The 23,084-nt window shown below is 33.7% G+C and overlaps 2 protein-coding genes across 2 annotated transcripts; one reads left to right on the forward strand and one right to left on the reverse strand.

Moving 5' to 3' along the window:
* Window positions 1-5,881: 5,881 nt before the first annotated feature.
* On the reverse strand, window positions 5,882-13,440 carry LOC125844144 (transcription initiation factor IIF subunit alpha). The gene is made up of 11 exons (XM_049523404.1): window positions 13,285-13,440; window positions 13,004-13,182; window positions 10,283-10,438; window positions 9,707-9,852; window positions 9,240-9,610; window positions 8,671-8,786; window positions 7,855-7,989; window positions 7,447-7,659; window positions 7,011-7,217; window positions 6,106-6,194; window positions 5,882-6,006 (listed from the first exon to the last, which is right to left on the reverse strand). The coding sequence occupies exons 2-11, from the start codon at window positions 13,172-13,174 to the stop codon at window positions 5,994-5,996; spliced, it is 1,617 nt and encodes a 538-aa protein (XP_049379361.1). The 5' UTR covers window positions 13,175-13,182; window positions 13,285-13,440; the 3' UTR covers window positions 5,882-5,993.
* Window positions 13,441-16,218: 2,778 nt separating this feature from the next.
* On the forward strand, window positions 16,219-22,725 carry LOC125844571 (fumarylacetoacetase-like). Its single transcript, XM_049523879.1, has 14 exons — window positions 16,219-16,546; window positions 17,563-17,641; window positions 18,110-18,168; window positions 18,328-18,452; window positions 18,615-18,689; window positions 19,183-19,258; window positions 19,373-19,472; window positions 19,549-19,608; window positions 19,741-19,811; window positions 19,899-19,961; window positions 20,763-20,827; window positions 21,314-21,410; window positions 21,545-21,670; window positions 22,372-22,725. Exons 1-14 carry the CDS (start codon window positions 16,343-16,345, stop codon window positions 22,432-22,434), a joined length of 1,263 nt encoding a protein of 420 aa, XP_049379836.1. The 5' UTR covers window positions 16,219-16,342; the 3' UTR covers window positions 22,435-22,725.
* Window positions 22,726-23,084: the final 359 nt, after the last annotated feature.

Consider the following 23,084-nt stretch of genomic DNA (forward strand, 5'->3'; position numbering starts at 1 on the left):
TTTTTTTTTTCAAAATCGATATACCGAGAGAGAGAGCGTGTTTTGAGGCTAACAATGTTATATTCTTATTCCCATTTATTTTTCTTTGTCTCTCCAAAAATTTTCTTTTCAGTAAATCTACTGTTTTTATATTCATTAGCATATTATTTTGATGCATTTATATTCTAAAAAAATATAATCCTTATATAAATAAATTATTTGAAACTAAATGTAGACGTAATGTATATACCTTTATCTATATACAATAAAAAAAGGCATATATCCAATTTTCAAAATTGAAGAAGAAAGTATGTTTTACAATCATGATGCACAGATCTTTTTACTGGCTAAAACATAAAATAATATTTTCAAAGTAATACAATATAATGTTGTTTCAAAATATGATCCGTTATTCCATTTTCTTCACTATCATTAATGTTCATATGAATAGTTTGTACTTAAAAAGATGAAAAAGATTATATTTTATATCTTGAAAAAAATGGAAAAATATCAGGTCACGTATGAAGAGAAATATCGAATTGTCTTATTTGATACAAACCTAAATATAAATATCACATATTGCTTTATTTTAAAAAACTGTGATATATATATATAGGAAAATAAAACTATATAAATTTATTAATTTTCATTATGGACAATTTCGCTAGTGACATGATAATTGTCAATTGTGCTCTAATTTCCTCCATATGTTTTCCATATTCATTTCAATTTGGTGAAAGATAATACTTATTTATATCCAAATTAATACTTTAAAATGTGTATACTACTCTACTTTAATTAACTTCATAATTTTTTCATTTTTCATTTGAATTTGATGAAGGATTATTACTTATTCAGGTGTATTTAAATTGATATTATAATTAGATAATTTAATGAAGTAATATTGATATCAGTTAATCATAATTGAATATTAAAATTTTATTTATTAACACATGACATAAACTCTTTCTTCCGTTTTACTTGATTGATTGGTCATTTTCCTTCACTTGTTTATTAACAAATCAATAGAGATTTGTTATTTGCTTTTAATATTATTTTATTCTTAAATAATTACATAGAGTACTAATAATTATTTTTTTGGTAAATAAAAATATTTTCATATTAAATTTAAAATTTTAAAATATAAATAACTAAATTAATCCGTAATGTATTTTTTGTTTAAAAAAAGCTAAGAACATTGATGACTATTGGAAAAAATGAATCATCCTTCATTAATGTGTAAATAGTAGTACTTTATATGTGTATAATATGTCGCTTTAAGTATCTAATATTATGATGTTTCATGAATATAAATAATTTATCATTGGCAATATCCGTTATTCATGAACCGAGAGCGCATTCAACTTTTAGTATGCAATATTATGAATATGTGATTAGTAATTACTTAGAATGTGTTTGGTAAGATTAAAATAAAAATTTAGAAAATAATTTATATGAAAATAAATATGCATGTTTTTTACTTATAACTTTGTTAGGCAAACAAGAATTATTATCCTAGAAGCATCTATATATATATATATAAAGCTGAATATGAAAACGGTGACGTGGTGCGCTCTAAGGGCTAGAATTCTATTTATCTTTTTTTGTGATTTTTTTGGCTTTTTATCTAATTTTAAAATACATAATTTCACTTTAAAATATTTACAAAACATTAAAAATAATCAATTGACCATATTTTAATTCATTTCATTTCATTTCTTGAAACTCCTATATTATATACCTATATAAAGACACATAAATTTGCAGTAACGACATAAAGTTTATTAACTTTGGAGATTAGTAACGGTAATCATAAGTTAAAAGTTTATGTGCACATTAATTTTTTAAAATATTATTTTATCTCTTCAACTACACATCAGTTACCAATAATATCTATAAATTATCACATTGAAAACTTTTGTTTCTTCATCTCGTCTCTTCTTTGTATCTAAACTATACAAACCAAAATTTTTGATAACTACTTTTGTTATCGATGAGATATTAGGTTGATTTTGAGTTTTTTCGTTCGTTATCCTTACGACTTCACTAATCAACAAAAAAAAAATCACTTGCTGGATTAAGTTGTAGTTTCATTAATGTTTATTTTCTCTCTTTTATTCTCTTTCGTCTTTACATTATTTTTTGCCATTTTATGTAAGCAGATTTTTTTATGAGTATAGTTATTAACACGTGCTAAAAGGATTGGATATGGATGTTGAATGGAAAATTATCTTATTATATTGATATTGATTACTTTTATTGGTTTCATTATTTCTGCATATTAAGATGGATTGATTTTAGTGTTTGTAAATTGTTTGGTTAAATTGAAACTCTTGTGTCTTATGTTTACAGTTTAGTGTCGAGATTTATTCTTCAATAGAAGAGTATCAATTGTATGGAAATAATTTTAAGCAAGGATAAACTTATTTTATTACTATTATAATAGGATAATTTAAATGTGAGTTTATCAATTAATAAGAACATGCTGAAATTCTCGAGTTTTATTATCAACAAACATTCTTAAATGAATTCAATATTTTACTTAAACAATATATTCTATTTCCTCTGGTTATCATATAGATTAAGTGGTAGTTTGATTCTTTAGACAAGTGTAAAATTCAGATACAAAGCAGAGTGAAGACGGTGTTATTGCCTCCAAGCTTGATAGGTCTTCGATATCCACAGAATTTTAATCTTTGATAATAAATATAATGTACGTCATAAATAAAATATTTGATAATCGCGCATAGCGCGGGCAAGTTACCTAGTTTGTATATAATTTAGATAAATATTATGAGAGGTGAAGATGGAGGATAGGGGTGTGTGGTGGTGGTGGGAATGAAGATGGAAAATGGGGAAGACATTATCGATGTAAAGTGTCACATGTGTAACTTGTTTTCCATACGTCTACCATAGAAGTCATTTCCTCTTTCAAAAGAACAAAAAACCTATTTTCTAGAGAAAAACTTTTGCAAAGATTTTAACCAACCAAATATGAAAATTCAACTATAACATGTAAAAAGTTAAAATTAAGTTTGAACCCCCATAAAACCTTAATAAAAAATAAATAATAATCTATCACTCTTATAAGTTATAACATGTAAGAAGAAAAATTCAATTATAACATATAATTAGTTAAAATTCAACCGAATAACTTTAAAGAAATTATCTTAATAAATAATAATATTCTATCACTCTTATAAGTTATAACATGTAAGAAGTTAAAATTAAGTTTGAACCCGCATAAAATCGTATAGACCCGTAACCCGCCTCGCCCCACCCCACATTGGCTTCTAAAAACCCACTTCAACCCAGCCTACATCCAACCCTTTCCGCACAACCTTAAAATCACCCCGCCCATCAGAGCCTTAAAACTGTCTCACCCTGCATCCGCCACGCTCCACTGCCATCCCTAGTTGTGCTACATTGTTTAGTTAAGGAAAATATTTATAATATAGTTTCAATATGAAAAGATTTAACATGTAAACGTTTATTCAATTTTAAAATATTAAATATTAAGAGTTCTTAGCTATTATAAATAAATAAATATTTAATAATTATACTTTAATTAATTTCAAAGACTTAAATATTAGGATAATAAATAAATTAAAATATTTAGCAAATGACGGTTTTATAGAGTTTTTTTAATGAAGGGTGTATACGACAAATTTTCGAATCGAGAAAAATAAATAATCGAGATAGGAAAATCGAGTAACAAAGTGTAGTATTTGATTTCAAAATGTAGCGCACATTATAATCTCTACGATAATTATCTAATTCTTTAAATAATATGATATATGTTGATTTGAATTTGATTTAGAGTCAAGGGTTGGATAACTTGATCTTGAATCTTCGTCTTCGATCTTGAATTTAAATTATTCGTCACGAACACTTGTATGGTTATGATGAATAATGAATATTAACAAGTAACTTGATCTTGAACGTCTTAATATTTGCCTTTGTTCTTGATTTTGAACTTGATTGCTTGAACCACGAGCTCTTTTCTTGCTTCTTGTTCTTGAAAAAAAAAACTTTTGAGAATAATGAGGACCCTATTTATAGTTGTAGGGAGTGGTTTACCTATGAGATTTGATTGGTCGATTTGAACTGACCAATCACATTCTTCTGTGAAAAGCTTTGAGTTGATTGGTCGGAATATAATAGACATGTGACATTATTCTAGTGACTCATTTGATTTGAATTGGATTGCCACATAGTTTTGACACGTGTTATGATTCTAGTGACTCATTTAATTTGATTTGCATTGTTACATAACTTTGACACGTGGTATGATTTTAATGATTGATTTAACTTGACTTGAATTGCCACATAATTTTGATATGCGGCATAATTTCAGCGGTTCAATTAATTTGACTTAAATTACCACATAAGTTTGACATATGTCATGATTCTAGTGGTTCATTTAATTTGACTTAAATTGTCACATAACCTGAACTATTTTCTTGAATTTAATATAGTACAAATTAATTTATAAATTTAAATCCAACAAAATCTTAATGTTGACAAAGGGTAAAAAGTAAAATCAACATTTCTAAGATAGTACGTATAGATGGATTTCTCAAATGATTTTCAAGGCTTAATATTAAATAGGCGAAATGAGCTGAGAGACTCTTGTACTTGGCTCTGTTTGTCACCTGGATCCTTCTACTCACGATTTTGCCAATTGAACACTTAAAGTTATTAAAACACAATATTTTAAACCCCTCTGATCATGTGGGTCTCCCAATCGCGCTAATGTGGATAACACCTCACTATCCACATTAGAAATATATTGCCACATCATTTTTTTAATTACAAATAATTTTTTTTTTAAAGAAATCTCAAACTAATCTCCAAAATCATTTCTTTCTTGATTTCTTTCCATTTTTTCTTCTCTTCCCATATTTTTCATCTATTTTGCTACTAATCATTCATTTTTTTCTTTCATAGTGAATTTTTTACGTTGAAGAAGATTTATAGATAAGGAAAGCTTTGTTATATTTTTCATTATAAATTTTGTTATTTTAATGGTGGTGAGAAATAAAGTGACTAAAATGGAGAATGAGAGGAAGAGAAGAATGAGATAAAAAATGGGTCATTATAGAAAACTCTTCAAAAATACTCACAATTATTTTGGAGTTCTTAGTTCCATCTATAGGACATCCAGAGAGCCATTTGAATTATTGCCTCAATGTCATACATTTAAGCAAGGAATGGTCTACACAGAGAGTTTGATCTCTCCGAAATCACTTAATTAGCATTTGTTTAGATATAACTTAAGAGACACTTTTCTCTTTTCTTCAAAAATCATGTAACAATCTCTTATTGTAATATATGTAGCATTTATTTAGTATCTAATTGAAACTCCTTACTTGTTACGCTATTATTGCAATATGTTGCTCTTATTTAGTATTTGATTGAAACTCCATCTCTTATTGCATATTATGTCTTGTTACATGTTATTGCGATATGTATTGTTTATATGCAATCCTAAAACTCTACTTCATAATGGAGCTCTGTTTTGATCTTTACTTGCTAGAATGGCTATAAGATCCTAGTGTAAGAATAATAGTCACTTCTAGGCTCTAGGATCTTATGGATACTTAAATGCGGATTCATATCATCGTTATCAAGAATTCTCATAATCAAACAGATTCTTAATGTAATGAGTTGAACTTATACATTTTGAGTGGTAAAAATTGTGTAGATACTAATAACGTGGATATTAGTCATGCTAGTAAATTAACAAGGCTAACTTGCATAAAAGTTCTTTAATTATATACGAATTTTCAACTAGGAAAACATCTATCTACGAGTTTATCCAACCCATGGCACAGATTTACTGCCCATTTTGGCTCATTTGTCTACAACGACAATCATTCAAGACTATTACAAGCGAAGTAAAGCTTGCTCATTATATAACGTTTAGACGTCAAACAAAACATAAAATACAGTTTCTTTTCCAAATTCTCCAGATCTTGACCAATTTGTAGCCAATGTTATCTTGGTTTGTCCTATTGATTTGTCCTGTCAAATACAAAACAAAGACATATTACTTAGAAACTACAAAATCATGGAGTTGCCAACGTGCGAAAAACATAGACATTGAAATAAGCATTCATTCACCTCTCTCGTAACACGACATAGCTACTTCCTGTAGTAGTCTTCTGTATCTTGGAGATCTTCCTCAATACTTCAGCAAAAGCAGCCTTATCCTGCAACAATGTAATTAATGCAGTCGCGTAAGGGAAGAAGGAACTCACAAGAAGTAAAAAGAGTTCTTAAACTTGGCTGACATGCTGTTACACTGGGGGCATCTAATTGTGCTATACATTTTTCCAGATGCTATGATGCATAGGGTCAGCAACAAAAATCTCAAGTCAGTAAACTAGCATTTAGCAACAAATTTCCAAGTATTTTTGGCAAGTCATTTTTGGGTGAAGTCTTACCATGTATTTTGGGAGAAATATTTGGCTTTTTCAAGAAAATGTAATTTATACCCATAAGTTCTAAAAATTATTAAAATTACCCATAAATTTGTCTTTTTATCATTTTATAATGAACATGCTCCATTAAAAAATAACCTTATAACACAATTGATGACAATCAACAACAATAAAAACAACGAAATGGGCAAGAGCAATACAATAATCGCATACTCAAACGTGTCATTGATTCAGGATAAATTATAACCCATTAAAAACAAGTTGTTATTTTTAATGGAGTTGGTTGTAAATAGCTATTAATAGAGGATGGATGTTCTAATAAAATACTACAATTTAACCCAAATTCTAGTTTTTTCTAAAACTTGGGAACTTAGGATGTTTGCCAAATATATTTGTCAAGTAATGACAAATTATATCGCCAAACAATAGTTCCCAAGTTTTTTTTTTCAAGTTCTTACCTAAATATATTTGTGGCCAAACCGCAAATCTTTTATTTCAGGTTTCACTTGCATTTACAAGCCTAAACTATATGTCAGTGAGTCACAATGGTCACAAATCTATCTCAACAAACTAGCCTGGTCATACCTCTTTACATTTCAAACGAGATTTAAATTGGCTGACAAGATCCTGTGTGGTCACTGGTTTTCTCTGCAGTAGAACAGCTCTAATTTCATCTTCAGTAACAGGACCTGTGGCTGGACTTGGAGCAGTTTTGGAAGAGGATGATGCACCCTTTGAAAGAGCAGTGTTCTTTGCAGTAGATGGGGTTTCATCTTTCCCAGGCTTGGCATCCTGCACGATGTGAAAAGAAAGAGATCGGCAGCAATAGCATATTAAGAGAAAGGAAATAATCCCTCCTTATAATATCAAGGAATTGGTTAATAGTAGTCCCAAAATCATAGTTTTATTGAACAGTAGGGGGTAATAAGCGGTTTTCTTGGCGAGTGTGAAACTTGATATGCCTAGATAGAATCTTACCACATCATGAAATAAACAAACAAATATCATAGTAGTCACTTACCGTCTCTGTTTTCACTTTTTTCAAGGGAGCACCACTAGTTGGTTTCGACTCATCTCCATTAGCTTTTCTTTTAGTCTTAGCTGACTTTGAAGTTGGAGTACCACGGTTGGATCCAGAAGCAGCTGGTTTCAAAGGACTGTTGGTCTCAACCGGTTCTTCTTTAGGTGCTTCCTTCGGCTTAGGAGCCAATACAGGTGAAATATCTTCTTCTGTCTAATAAAGGCGGAAGAAAAAATCATGGAGTGAGAAAACAGAATTATGAGAAGTTTAAGAGCCTGCTTATTGCCCCTAAATGTAACTCTCTTGGCTGAGACAGCAAATACAAAAGAAGAAATAATTCTGTCAACCTTCTAACACGAAAAGTAAAAGAAACCTTGCCTTAATGACCCATAATAAAACAAAACTTACATCATCATCATCATCGTCATCCTCAGCATCTGATTCATTCAATCCATTGGCTTTTCCAAGCAATTTTTTCAGCTCCTTTCCAGATTTGCTCAAACCACCTCCCTCTTCTTCACCTTCCTCCTCGTCATCTTCATCCTGAGCCACACGAAGAAAGGACAAAAGTTATTATACGAGGTAGAGAAAGAGCGTTAATGCACAAAGTAGAAAATAAACCCGAAAACGCTTCCTCAATGCATAGTCCTACTGAATCTCTGTCCAAGTTACAAGTACTCAAATAAGATCTCATTCACATATAAAGGTTCAGCTCTTCCTAAAAGCAAAATGTTATAACCCCAAAATCTTACGGACCACAAACAAGTGCAATGGTCCATAATCAAGCGCATTATTAGTATTCATAGAAAAGGTATCAAACACAAATTATGTATTAATTAACATGTATGAGATATACATGCAACACACATATCCAGGTACTACATTTATATGCTTATGTCACTTTAAAAAAAGTTTGTTATCATACATATGAGGTAGACGCGTACAAATAACACGCCTACCACTAAAGCATAAAGCCCATCCACGAAATATTGATCAGACACAGGATATTTATGTAATTTTAAAAAAAAATATACTCATTGATAAAGGTACACGTGCAAAGTGCGTAAAGAATACTAGTACAATAAATATATGCCACTAGCTTTTTGGATAAGCTAGTTATCCAATAAATTTTATAACCCAAATACATGTTACATAGTCCTGCTGGGTGCCGCATGATGTAGAGTTATTTACTATCAGAATTCCAAAATTCCACAAATAACTGACCTGCTTAATCTCTGGAGGAGCAGGAATTTCAGGAGCCAAATCCTCCCTCTCCTCAGGATCATTCCCAACAGCTTCATCATCATCCGTAAAAATCTCCTCATGCTCCCAGTCATCCCCTAGAAAGAAAGGAGAACCCTTCAGCGGAAACAAAAGAAATCTGACAGCAGAAGCTGATCAAATGGTGAAGAAACGACGTAATGCACTCAGAACCAAAAAACAGAACCAAAGATGAATAAAGTCCCACTCTAGAATCAAAACAGCAATTATAGGCATTTTCCTGTTAGAAATCATTTCAAGTTCTTAAAACCAAGAAAGGAGAATAGATAATTGTGAACTGCGGTAATTCGTGGACATTAATTTACAAGAAAACAATATAAACAGTTCCAAACAATGATTTCAGCGAGAAAAATCCCAGGAGAGCTCTATAATGCTAGCTGAGAGCTAGACAGAGAAGGATATTGAGGTTTCCAACCATTTAGAATGAAAATGAAAATGCAGGTCCTAGATTACTAGATAATTACATCAGTGGGTCGAATCGGCAAAGCATTCTAGGAAGAAGAAAGTCTTACCTTTTTCAATATCATCATCATCGAGGTCAAGATCGCCCCCTCTAGGACCCTCTTCATCATCATCAATGCCTCTTTTGTTGAGTCCTAACCTGTTTTTCCTAGCAGCCTCCTCTTCCTCATCTTCATCCCCATGGTCTGATGCATTGCCTTCGTCCTCATCACCAGAAGTTTTCTTACGCCCCCTTGTCCCACCAGATCCACCTTCTTTGTCATCAAATCTTTCTACTTCACCGAAGGCAGCAGGCCCATTATTTGCTGCTTTCATCATCCATCTCTGGTACCCATCAGCAGTTTTTCTTCTATTTTTCATTTTCTCTTCTGCTTCCTCCAGAGTAAGTTGCTTATATTGGGCTACTTTGTTGAAGTTATACCTAATGGAAAAAAAGAAGGAATAAATGCAAATCCAAGATCTAAAAGAATATTTTGGAAGTCAAAGCTACAGAAACAACAAAATCTAAGGTGCATACCAAGAACCAGCAGGAATAGCAAATAACTCTTCACCCTGCATCATCAGTAGATAATATTGTGCTGACTGTGCTCCTTCGAGATGACCATGGAACTGAAATTGACCAGTTTCATCCTCTAATAGCCATGGTTTATTCTTGTACTTCTCCTGCAATTTCATAGAAAATAAAAGTCATAAATGAACATATAAGACCTGCCACTAAAGATCACAATCTGACAAGAACAGGACAACAGCCATCCATAGTAGCATAACTATGATCCAAGATGTTGAGCATGTGGTCTCTTAATTAGTTATTACATTTTCACAGTAAAGACGCTCCTCTAATAACTAGATGTTGAATCCTCCTATCTAATCTAATTATATTTCTCAGGCTTCTGCATAAGAGGCTTCATGGAATAGGTTGTACGATATCCCTTCAGCATCAAGCAGATTCTCACACATGCATATATAACAAAATTAAAATAAGCATAAGGAGACATTGCAATTTTCCCTTTAAACTAGTGGAAATACATACAGAGACACACACACACGTGCGCAATTGATGCAAATGGAGATGATATTACTATATATTTCATACCCGCAAAGTATCTGTAACTTGACGTCCTTGCAAACCTTCTTTTTGTAAAGTCCATTTACTGTCATTCTTTTTTTTTGAAAATTTAGGTAAGCCTGAAGCAAATCTAGCAATGAAATGATTCTTGTCATTGCTGGAGCAAGCCCGAACATTATACTCCTGCACATAAACATAATTTCGATAGCCAGAGTCTTATACCAAATTTTGCACAATGGATAAAGAAAAGAATGTATCAAAGACAATATCTTTCATGAATTGACACACATTGAATGCTTTCGACAAGAAAACTACAGTCAGCACTAGCTACCAAAAGTGTGGTCTCACCAAATTGATATCATTAACACAATTAAGATGCTCACTTAAATATTTTGGAAACAAAATAGAGCAAATCAAATCAATTCAGGAGCAAAAAGATAAGAACTTCAATTCAGAAGGCAGCGGCGAGCACATCCTAAGTTGGTCTAACACACTTTACCTCTTTCATCTGCTAAATGCATCAGCCTTTACAAAGTTGATATCAGTCATGCTCATGAAATAACTGCATCCATCAATAAATCCACCGATTACTCAACATTCTACAGGGGTAAAAGTTGAATATTTTGGAGAAGTAGAAAGGGGTTATATTTGCTTCTCAAACATCTGTGACAGATCAACAAATGTAACCTTAATTCAGCAAGCCTTAGTCTCTCTAGGCAATACCATACTGCCTATATTCCTCATCCTTCTATTATTCTATCGTTGTTCAGGTCTCAGATAATCTTAACAAAGGTCAGAAGGAACTAGTTCACGCATAAAACCAATATAAATCAAGACAGATTTGTTATACCGGTGTGGCAAATAGTTGTGTTTAGCAAATGAGAACATAATCAGGAAACAAGGATAACAAGATAGCCAAAAGGTTAGAGAAGCAAGGGATGAATATAAGAAAAGTAGTGAAGGAAGTATAGGGAGGCAAAAACTCTTGATCTTGAATGAGGAACAGAGGAAAGGATAATGTGCTTGGGTTAAAATAAGGTAACGGGAGGATAGTATACTGATGTAACCTACCTATATGTGTCAAACATCTTCTACCAAGCATAGCTTACTTTAAAGTCCATAGGAAAACAAAATGTGAATCTATTTTTATCAAAGGATTCCTACAGAATAAAAAGGTGAATCAACCTAGTTGGATCAAAACATCAACTTTAATAATCATTTCTCCAAATATTTACACACACGCAACTCTACATTGTTGAGTGACAAAGTAATCCCCTGTTCTGGAAGATGGCCTAAAAGTTAGTCGTTTTTGCCATACAATTTTATTTATCACTTAATAGTTAGCACGAGTAAAAGGCATACGTGACTGGCTTCCTATATTCACAATGTTTTGAATTTCTCAACTGCAGTAAGAAACCACTAGCATCCCCTTACGGTCGCTGCACTCTCGAATAAACACCATCAAACTCAACCACACAGATATCTCTGCATAAGCAAAACCTAGATTATGTCCACCTAGCCAATTGCCTTAAACAGAACGAAGAACATAATGCTTCAATTACGAAGAACCCAAAGGTACCTACAAACTCTGGCAAATACTTAGAGAAACTACTAGCATCTATCAACTATGCAGTACGCTCCAATCCCAAACTTGTTGGGATAGACAATATGAAGACTCTGCAGAAACCCATGTGCACCATGTCTTTGCTCCAAAGAGAAAGAATATAACTCTAAGAGGAAGCCTAGTCACAATTGAGACATTAACTAACCATGGTTGATTGACAAAATTTTATGTAATGTACATATGTTATGCTGCAGCCAGCAAAAGCAGAATTTTGCGAAGGAAATTCAAATACATATACAAAAAGTAAACATACAAAGTCCAAGTTATTCAACTACTATATATACATAAAAAAATAAAAATTGACCCTGTATATACAGAAAGGTTTTTTGATGAACCCCATTGTGGTACCTAGCTCCGCTCATGGTTGTGCATACCCTTATTTATTTGTAACAAATATGTGGTATATTTTTTCCTAAATCCGTGACATACTCCTCTCTCTATGTAGACTCATTTCACTCCAATACTAGTAAGTTAATACACAGATAAATTCACCTAATTTTTAATATATATTTTTTTGATAATCATGATGTCAGCCATTTTTAACACACCTTGACTAATTCCACGGATAGATCCCACCTCCCACTTGTAACAGACACGAGGTAACTATCCACCAAGGCTAGACACGAGGTAACTATCCACCAAGGCTAGAACATATAGGAAGAAATCATCTATAGTACTTTATTTTTGTCTCTGATGGGATTCGTACCTAAGACCTCATGGTTCTCAACTCATTTCATTGACCATTAGGCCACATCCTTGGGTGCAAATTCACCCAAATTATAGTACTCATGGAAAGTTCAATATAGAAAACATACTCGAAACAAACATGTAGGTGTAAAGTCTCTCTACAAGGTAGGGGTAATGTTTGCATCCTCTCTACCCATAACCCCATACCCCACTTGTGGGATTACACTGGTTGTACTCAAAACAATTGTGTAACTGGCATACCCTTACTTATTTGTAGAAAACATGAGGTATCTTCTTCCTAAATCCTTGGCACACTCCCCCTCTCTCTATATGCAGGCTCATTTCATTCCAGTTTCAGATACTGTCTAGCATATTATACACAAAACTTTTCACCCAAATTACAGTACTCATAGCAAAATTCAACACAGGAAACATACTCGAATCAATCGTGTAACTGGAGTTCCACACTCATAGCACTTATCACGAGTCTCAGCCATGTTTTTACCACAAGACAAACAGAGAGTCAAATGCTTGCATGAGCTTCCATACAGATCCGAGGATGAACCACACCTGCTACATGAAGGTTTCAGAATCAAATCTATCGACATTACTGTCCCTGCAAATCCAAAAAAAGCTAAAAATCATTCATTTCATCAGAATTAGGGTTCCGTATAAGCGATTCGAATTGGGGAAACTGACAAAATCGTTGGAAAATCACCGTTAATTACTGTGGATTTTGATTCAGTAGTTGAAGTTTTTTCAAATTTGATTTCTCGTTAAGGAGTGTTCGTTAGATCGAGAGGAGATTGAAGAGCGAATGAGAAATCAGTTGAATTGATTGAAGGGGAAAACGGGTATTTATAGATGGAATCACGCGAATGAGGAGAGATTTTCTGGTTATGGTATGATGAGCACCTCAAGTTTGTGAAATTGCTATTTTGGCACCACAGTATTCATGTTGGAGATCGATTAGTTTGGATTTACGTTGGATAGAGACCATTCGAAGGTCACTCACTATGACGATTTTTTCTATATCTGGAGTTCGTAATTGTGAATTCAAGTTAATATACATAAGTATTTTATAATAATATTTATATTAATTGATGTCTAGTCTTAAATTTTGAAGAAAAAAAAGTAATATGCAATTAATGTTAAATATTTAACATAAAATAAGTAGAATATGTTTTACTCTTGGTATGCCAAAAGTATAATAAGGAAAGAATAATAACAACACAACATAACCTGTATAATCTCACAAATTGCAATTTGAAAAGAGTAGGTTCACACGTTTGTTTGTCTTTCCTCGAAAAGTCGTTTACAGTCTTCTCTGAGTCCCTACTTATGGTAGGTAACTTACCCTCGCCATTGCAATCTTCATTCCAGGCTGCTTTAGTTGGCAAGGTTACATGGTCTAGAATTCTACCACCTGTAAAAGAAAGAATTGAGAAAATAAGACATAAAACGCATTCGGCAATTGCGATTTATTTACAAATTTCAGTCTCTTTTTATTTATTGGTGAAATTACATTATTACCCCTCTTGTTTAAGTTTAAACTCAACTTAATCGGTGAATGTTCGATTCTCCACAATTTTAATCTCTCCCCTATTTTTTCTTTTTTTGACCCACAATTTCATTTTTGTGTTCTAAAAAAAGGTCATGCCGTTCAAAAATCCTTCTTAGATGCCTAAATAGAAAGAACTGAGAAAATAAGGCATAAAACGCATTCGGCAAATGCGATTTATGTACAAATTTCAATCACTTTTTATTTAGTGGTGAAATTACATTATTACTCCTTTTGTTTAAGTTTAAACCCAACTTTATCGATGAATGTTAGATTCTCCATATTTTTAATCTCCTCCCCTATTTTTCTTTTTTGGACCTACAATTTTATTTTTTGTGTTTTAAAAAAAGATCATGGCGTTGAAAACTTGAAAAAACCCTTCTTAGATGCTTAAATAGAAAAAACTGAGAAAATAAGGCATAAAACACATTCGACGAATGCGATTTATGTACAATTTTCAGTCTCTTCTTATTTATTGGTGAAATTACATTATTACCCCTTCCGTTTAATTTTATTTGTCCACTATTTTTAAAATGTATTTATTTTCTTTTATTTATTACTTTTATCATATTAATAAAAGATAATTATTTTTCTCTTTTATACTCAACATTAATTGCTTAATTTTTTGAGAATCTTCGTAATTGATTAACTACCTAAAATTTAACTTTATCGGTGAATGGTCGAATCTCCAGATTATTAATCCCCTCATCTGTTTTTCTTTTCTTGACCCACAATTTTTTTTTTCTAAAAATCTATATGAGGACTTCCGGAATGAGTTGGTGAAGCATTACGTATAGTCCCGCCATTTTTTTTCACGAATATTTTTGTATATACACTTTTTTTCGTGTATATTAGTCTATGCTTGAGATATGTGTATTTATGTGGGAATAGTTAAATTTATAAATTAATGGAAATATATGCAATAAAGTGGAGTTCTTGTGTAATGATAGGAAACGTCTGTTACTTAATAGTTTAGTTAATGCTACCAAGGGAGAAAAAGTTGCATTGAAGATTACTAACAATGAATGAAACTCATTCATCGAATTCAATTTATGAACAATTTTTAAAAAAAAATCTGAAATGAGGACCTTCGTAATGAGTTAGGGAAGCATTACATATAGTCTTGCCGTTTTTTATACGCATATTTTCTCATTTACGAGCAAAATTATAGGAATTACCCGACTTTCGCCGATTTCGTGTGTATAAGTCCATGGATTTGATACCTTTGGGGTACCCCACATTTTTTTTTGGAAAAATTATATAAGGACCTCCGTAATGAGTTGGGGAAACATTACGTATAGTCCCACAGTTTTTCTCGCGAATAGGTGCCTTGGAACAAACTCTTCAATCACTTGACCATCCCAACTGTGTTTTCTTTCATGCTTTGTTTTGTTATTGCGTTGTTGCCTAGGAGAAACATCTGCATTCCTAGCTGCATTTGTAAAACAATAATCCAACATTTCCTCTTCCTCAACTTCCTCAGAGATGTCCTCATCACCTAGGTTAGAAAATTTATTTTGGGACAAAGTACTACTATCACTAACTTGTAGTTATTTGTTAGTGTTATAGGTGTAAGAAAAGTCATTTTTTCAATATTAGAACTCACCAAATGACCACTTAAGATTGTAGCAACATTTGTTGATGATGACAAACCTTGTAGGGGAGTTACTAACTTGACACTACTACTATAGGCACAAAAGTAGGAGTTGTTGAGCTCAATTTCTTTTGCATAAGAGGAGAAATGACTTATTCTTCCTTTTCATCTGCTATATCTATCCACATTCGAGTAATGTACAATATTGTTGGTAAATGCATCAAAAATATTAAAATATAAGACCCTTGTATATTTTTTCATCTAATTTTACCTCTTCTAAATTTTTTCATACATCTTATAGAATTATCCATAACTTATGTCTCAGATAAACCATTTCGATTTCACTTTTTCCTCAAGCGACGAAAAAGGAGGACTGCTCCTTTGAATGACAGGTGACAACCACCATTGATCCTACTTACTACTTCTCAACTCGCAATCCTGACCGTCCAATTCATTTTCTAAAAAAAAAACAAAAAAATCGTACTCCATTTTCTCTCGTCATCTATAAATTCTCTTTCTTAGCGTTCACTGTTCAGCACCATCGTCACTTTCACTACTACTCTGACTCGAGTTCCCAAACGTCGTCGTTTTTCTCTCTTACTCCTCCTAATCGGCGTCGTCATGGCGTTGAAGTCGTTTGTTGAAGTTGAACCGGAATCTCACTTCCCTCTAGAGAACCTGCCGTACGGTGTATTCAAGCCTGAACCAGGTTCACTACCTCGACCGGGTGTCGCTATCGGAGAATATGTTTTGGACTTATCGGAGATTGCTTTCGCCGGTTTATTTGACGGTCCTTTGCTCAGTAACTCCGATTGTTTCAATCAGGTCTGTTCGTGTTCTATTGTGCGCTGTTTGGTTGTACGTTTAGAAATTTTCCCAATGTCAAGTTTAGTTTTAAGGTAATTTCGTTGATTTTTGTGCTATATTTTGTCCTATTGTTTCGACGGATGTGTATAATTTCCCGACTGGTAAGTTCAGTTTTAGCTAGTTTTCGTTGATTTTATGTGTTGATTTTCGGTCATGCATTGACAATTAGTTGCGTAGAAGGCGAATAATTTTATTTTGCATGTATTTACTGTATTCGGAGTTATGACATAGGTCTGTTCGGTTTTCGTATTCATTCAGTTCTGATAATTTTAGCAAGTGTGATATTATGCTCTTGTTTAGTTGTACGTTTAGAGAATTTCCTACTGTTAACTTCAAGGTTAACAGTAAGTGTGAAAATTTTGTGGTTGTCAATTCCGTTAGGTACTCATTTTCATTCATTCTGAAGATGTAGTCAGTGTCTATTGTGCTCTGGTTGGTTGTACATTTAGCAATTTTCCTACTGTTAAGTTCAGTTTTAAGGTAATGTGCGTTTACTTTTTAGCCCAGTGTTGCCTATTGTTTGGATGGAAGTGTATACTTTTCTGGCAATCAAGCTCAATTTTAAGTAATTTTTATTGATTTATGAGCTCTTTTTTTTGTTATTTTCAACTGTTTGTTCTGTCTTTTTTTTGTGTAAGTGATACATCTTGTTTTGATTTATTGTGACCTGTGAGTGTTGTACTCTGCAATGTGTAAAGTATCCCTTACTTTTTTCTTGAGTTATATCCTCCTTATGGCCCAAAAAAAACAAAGAAAAAAAAATCTATGTACTATATTGATGGCAGTCCACTAATTCATCTCAAATAAAATGTCAGCTCTTATTTCAAGTTGTAATAGGAAATTGCTAACAATATAATTATGGTAAGCCACTGAGCCTCGTGTAATTGACACACTGGGTGCTGTGGATATTCTCTGCTACTGGCAAGGTTGAGAGACTGTGATAATCATAAGTAATTTATGCAATTCATTTGCAGCCTAACTTGAACAAGTTTGTTGGATTGGGACGACCTGCATGGAAGGAAGCCCGGGTGACATTGCAAAAGCTGTTATCAGGTATCCCCTGCATGTTTGGATGGAGGTTAAATCATCAAATCATAAGCATAAACCCTCACGCTCGTTTGATACACATAAGAAAACCTAGATTTGAACCAGTAACTCAAACCACATTCTTCTTAGTCATTTTGGATTCATTTCCTATGTCACTTGAAAACATGTTATTATAATCTAAAAGATGATAAGTTTATTCAATTAAAAACCTCCATCCAATCTATCCTGCAATTTCTGGTATTGGATTACCTGAGGTCCATCATTTTTTGGGCAACCTCCCAGGTTTTGGAATCAGATATTTGGGCGGGAATTTCATGAATTAATAAAAATGAGGTACACAAGGAGGGGGACTTAATACTATAATCCTCCTCTAAAGACAGAATATTTAAAACTTACCGTAATCCCATTGAGTTTGAATGCGGAGGGGATTTGATGAAAGTTGAAGCTGGATTGTTCTATTTTGTTCTTGTGCAGCCACAGAACCAACATTGCGTGACAATGCTGCTTTAAGACAGATAGCTCTTCTGCCTATGGTAAGACATGCTCCCTTGGAAATGTCATGTCTGTTAGTGAACTCGTGTTCCCTTTGAAATGTCATGTCTGTTAGTGAATTCGTGTTTCCTTTGAAATGTCATGTCTGTTAGTGAACTCGTGTTGTCTTAATTCTTGTGTTGTGTTGGTCAATTCTTCAGGAAAAGGTGCAAATGCTTCTACCTGTTGCGATTGGCGACTATACAGACTTCTTTGCATCAATGCACCATGCCAAGAATTGCGGGACTCTTTTTCGTGGCCCTGAAAATCCTATCAACCCTAATTGGTATGCTGTCAACACAACCACCTGTGAAAAGACAGGATATATTAGCTTTGACGATACATGCCAGCCCGTGTGTGTGTGTGTGTGTGTGGGGGGGGGGGGTCAGAACTTCCATATTTTCGCGTTCATATATGCTTGTTCATGGACTCTGATCACCCTTTTCAGGTTCCATCTTCCTATTGCTTACCATGGGCGAGCATCATCAATTGTCGTTTCTGGAACAGATATCATTAGACCCAGGTGATCTCAAAAGTAGATTTTCCTGTTCTTTCTAGAGATCCTTATTAGTTTATTTGTGGGGGGAAGAGTTAGGAAGATAGCTATGTTGCGTCTTAAGACATATTTGAGGTGTTGGAGAATTTTTTAGCGGTAATCACTCCTTTGGTAGAAGGGTCCCAATGCGCTAGCACCTAAGTGAATCTGCATGGTTGATTTTTAACACGGTCTGCTCTGTGGCATTTCATGTTATTTCAAACTTCTAGTTTTGTACCTGGTAGTGAAGCATTTTTATTGTTGTGCCAACTCATGACATGAAGTGCTTCTTTTTTACTAGATCAATTATGAAATTTGACACTTCGTTAAATTTCAAGTCTCGCACTAATGGTGCATGTTATATTCATATCGATAGCGTAAAAAACTTTTGTGTGATCTGATTCGTCCTACTATTCCATTCATTTCAAGTAACTTTTGGCATTTCTTTTCTTTATAATTCTTCTTTAAATGTGTCTTCCAGAGGACAAGGTCATCCAACTGGTAATTCAGCGCCATATTTTGGTCCTTCGAGAAAATTGGATTTTGAGTTGGAAATGGTGAGAATGTATGGCATGGAAGTGCTCTGTTTATTGTTGGTCCCCAACTCTCATCTTCCTTGCTGAGTTGCTTATTAGTTCCATTTTTACACACTTTACTTGTTTTGCTTTAAGGCTGCTATAGTTGGCCCTGGTAATGAACTAGGAACAACAATCGACGTCAATGACGCTGCAAATCATATATTTGGACTTGTCTTGATGAATGATTGGAGTGGTATGCTCAAAACTATACTGAATTTTTGAAGTTCTTATGGAATGATTCCCTGCTGATAAGAGACTATTTTAAACAGCAAGAGATATCCAGGCATGGGAGTACGTGCCTCTTGGTCCTTTTCTTGGAAAGAGTTTTGGTAAGAAATCCAGTTGGTTTATTGCATGCATTTATGATTAACTGCTGCTGTTGCCTAGGCATAATCTATTTTTTCAAGTATTCTAGTCATATTGCCTTGGGATAATCTCTTTTTTCAATTTTGATCTTGCAGGAACAACCATATCTCCTTGGATTGTGACTTTAGATGCCTTAGAACCCTTTGCTTGTGAGGCGCCAAAGCAGGTAGCTTGACTTCTAGCTCTTAAATCCTTATGTTCATCGCCAGTGAAATTGATATTGAGCAGAACTTTTCTTTTCTTTCAATTGCAGAACCCTTCTCCATTGACATATCTTGTAGAGAAGACATCAAGAAACTATGACATTTCTTTGGAGGTATCTTCTGCTCCATGCTTTCCATGATAGGGTTTGATCTATCTAGCACTTTGTTTTATTTTCAAGGGGAAGGTCAAGAAATGCGCAATGTTTGTGATTTTTTTAAAAATATACCCTCCGTTGACCTATCGTCTCATAGACTTCTCCACCGCTTTAATGGTCTCAACTATGCCTCTCACTAATAGACAAAATTGGATCTTTTCAACTCTTCATGGGTATTCTTGGACCACCACCAAAAAGAATTCCTACCAGAAGGTAGTGATGGAAGAAGAAGGGGGGTGGGTGGGTGGGTGGCAATGGCAATGGCGGAGGAGTAGGGGAGGGTAGAGGGAGAAGGGGGTAATGGGTGTGAAAAATATCTCCACCCTGTAAAGAAGGAATTTCTCCCACCTTATGTTGATTTACCAAGCAGAGGATAAAAGAACAAGAAATAATAGTATCTCCCTACCTGTGCCAGTGGCGGAGGCAGGAATTCTATCAAGGGGGTTCAAATAAAAAAAATGTTGTTGCCTGGAATCGAACCTGTGACCCAAAGCTCACATAGGCGAAATCCTGAACCCCATAAACCATTGAGCTACTCCTTTGACGTATGCTCAGGGGGTTCAATTTTAAATATATACACATACACAAAAAAATTGATCTTATATATATAGTGTAATTTTTTTTCCGAGGGGGGTCGGATGACCCCCCTGGACACACTCTACATCCGCCACTGACCTGTGCTAATATCATCATTATTGTTGTGCTTAATCAAGTTTCATAGATCATCTGGGTAATGGTTGGACTTTTTTTTTTATCAAGGTCCTCATTAAGCCTTCTGGACAAGCTGATTCATGTGTTGTGACAAGAAGCAACTTTAACCACTTGTAAGTATATTTTGCATTTGCCACTTGCAATTTCACAGTTTTTAAGTTATCATTTTTTTCACCAGATTCATTATATCTAGTTCTTTTTTTTATTTTTGTAACCGGATATCTAGTGCTGTTAAAGCCTTCTTCAACATGCTGGCGTCAATTAGTTTGATGGTGAAGAATGAATATGATATAATTCATATAAGTGAATTGAATTGTCTGCCCCTAATACTCCTCCCTGTCCTTGACCTTGCTGTCCCCTCCTTTATTTATAAAAAAGGAAACAAGATAGAAAATTCTGAATTCTTTCAAGAACCTTTAGCAATTATCTTTTGGGGATTCTGGTTCTTCAAATACTAAACAGTTAAGTGGTAATCAAGTGTAAAGGAGATTTTATCAAAAAAAAAAAATCATTAGAAAAAACCCGAAGGAGATTTTGCTTTCATAAGTTTTTATTTTTATTTTACCATAGTAATGCTGAATGGCTTTCCTGTGATACAGATATTGGACAATTACTCAACAGCTAGCTCACCATACTATCAATGGCTGCAACCTAAGGCCTGGGGACATGTTTGGCACTGGAACTATCAGTGGACCAGTAAGATTTACTAGTCGGCTGCATGATGCCTCTAGAGTTGCTCAGTTCAATTTTCCTCATCGACTTGTTTTATTGATTTATCATCATGCTGTTTTTACTAATGAAATAATTCGTCCATCCATCTCTACTTCTAGGAACCAGAATCTTATGGATGTTTGCTTGAATTAACATGGAATGGACAAAAGCCTTTGTCTTTAGGGGGAACTACCCGTACATTCTTAGAAGATGGAGATGAAGTAACTTTCTTTGGTTATTGTCAGGTTTGCATCTGGATGCCCTTTTCTTTCCTTACCAGTTTCACGCTTGTACCTCGTTGGCCCTATTGATACTATACACATTCAATTACAAGTGCTCGGGGAAGATAACACAGGAATTTTCTCTCCAGGGTCTAAAAGAAACATAACTAGTTTTTCACCTAGTAGAGATTAAAGTGGAAAACTACCACATAAAGTGGTGGTTCTTTATCTCTCTATTTAATTTTTTTGATTTAAACATAGCCTCTCTACCTTGTATGTTGTTGTTGAAATGATTTTTGAAACTCTGCTTGGTGGAATTTGGTTTACTGTAATAGGATGATTACTTTCATTGTATCATCATTCGTTGCTTTTGGGAGATTTGGTTGTCTAAGCTATATTCCCGTGTGACCTATAATCTGTTCTCGTCTTTATTATACAAATGCTATCTGAAAAAAAGCTTGCAAAAGTTGTTGAACAATGAACATAGCCAATGTACTTTCAAACAAATTTCTTGGTTAAAGTATGCTATTGTCCAGTTAATTGATTCTCGATATGTCTGGTGACATTTCACATGAAGGAAATGAAAATTGCACCGTGACATTGAAGTCATTGGACCTTGTGTTTTGCATTCCTCCCTCATCAAAGTGGTGCATTTGTTGTTATCCTTATGTTTGATTTCCGGATATTGTTGGTCTGATACTAGTTGATTTTCGATGTATTATCAGGGCAATGGATACAAAGTTGGTTTCGGAAGATGCTCAGGGAAGATTGTCCCGTCTCCACAATGAGTGAATGGTTACATTGTTTAGCCCATGAGCAATTTTGAAATGTATACAGCAATTCAAGGCTGCTTTGGTTTCTGATCAAAATAAGTAAAGTAGTAGAGTCAGATTCGAGTTACAGTCTAGGCTGGGCCAAGTGTAAGATCGTTCTGTATTATTCATTGTTGAACTGCAAACAAGAACCAATTTATTTCGAAATGTCAGACATTTTATAAAATGAAAATAGCCATTGTGTATCGTGTATGCAACTTTAACCTATAATAATCTTAAACGAGACTTGCTCGGAAAAATATTATCAACTCATGATACTTTGTATTAACATTTATTTTCGTTATTTGACTTTTAAGTGATGCCATTATATACAAAATTTAACACAGGAAATATATGAAAAGAAGCTTAGATTTTTTTTTTTGGTCTTCCATTCTGAGCCTATATTATCTGTACAACAGATATGGATTCATATGTCATCTTCCAGTCGTATTTTTTTAAATTTCAGGGCTCGTACTTGAGATATCTTATTAAAGGTGGAGGAATCTCACCCATCCTATTACAATTCATGTTTGTAAAACTTAATAGCTTAAAGAAGTTGAATACTTTATGATGTCTCTCAAATTTATGGAATTTGTTCAACAATAAGTGGACTAATAATTTAAAGA

This window comes from Solanum stenotomum, chromosome 11, assembly GCF_019186545.1.
Source record: "Solanum stenotomum isolate F172 chromosome 11, ASM1918654v1, whole genome shotgun sequence".
Classification (NCBI taxonomy): Eukaryota; Viridiplantae; Streptophyta; class Magnoliopsida; order Solanales; family Solanaceae; genus Solanum; species Solanum stenotomum.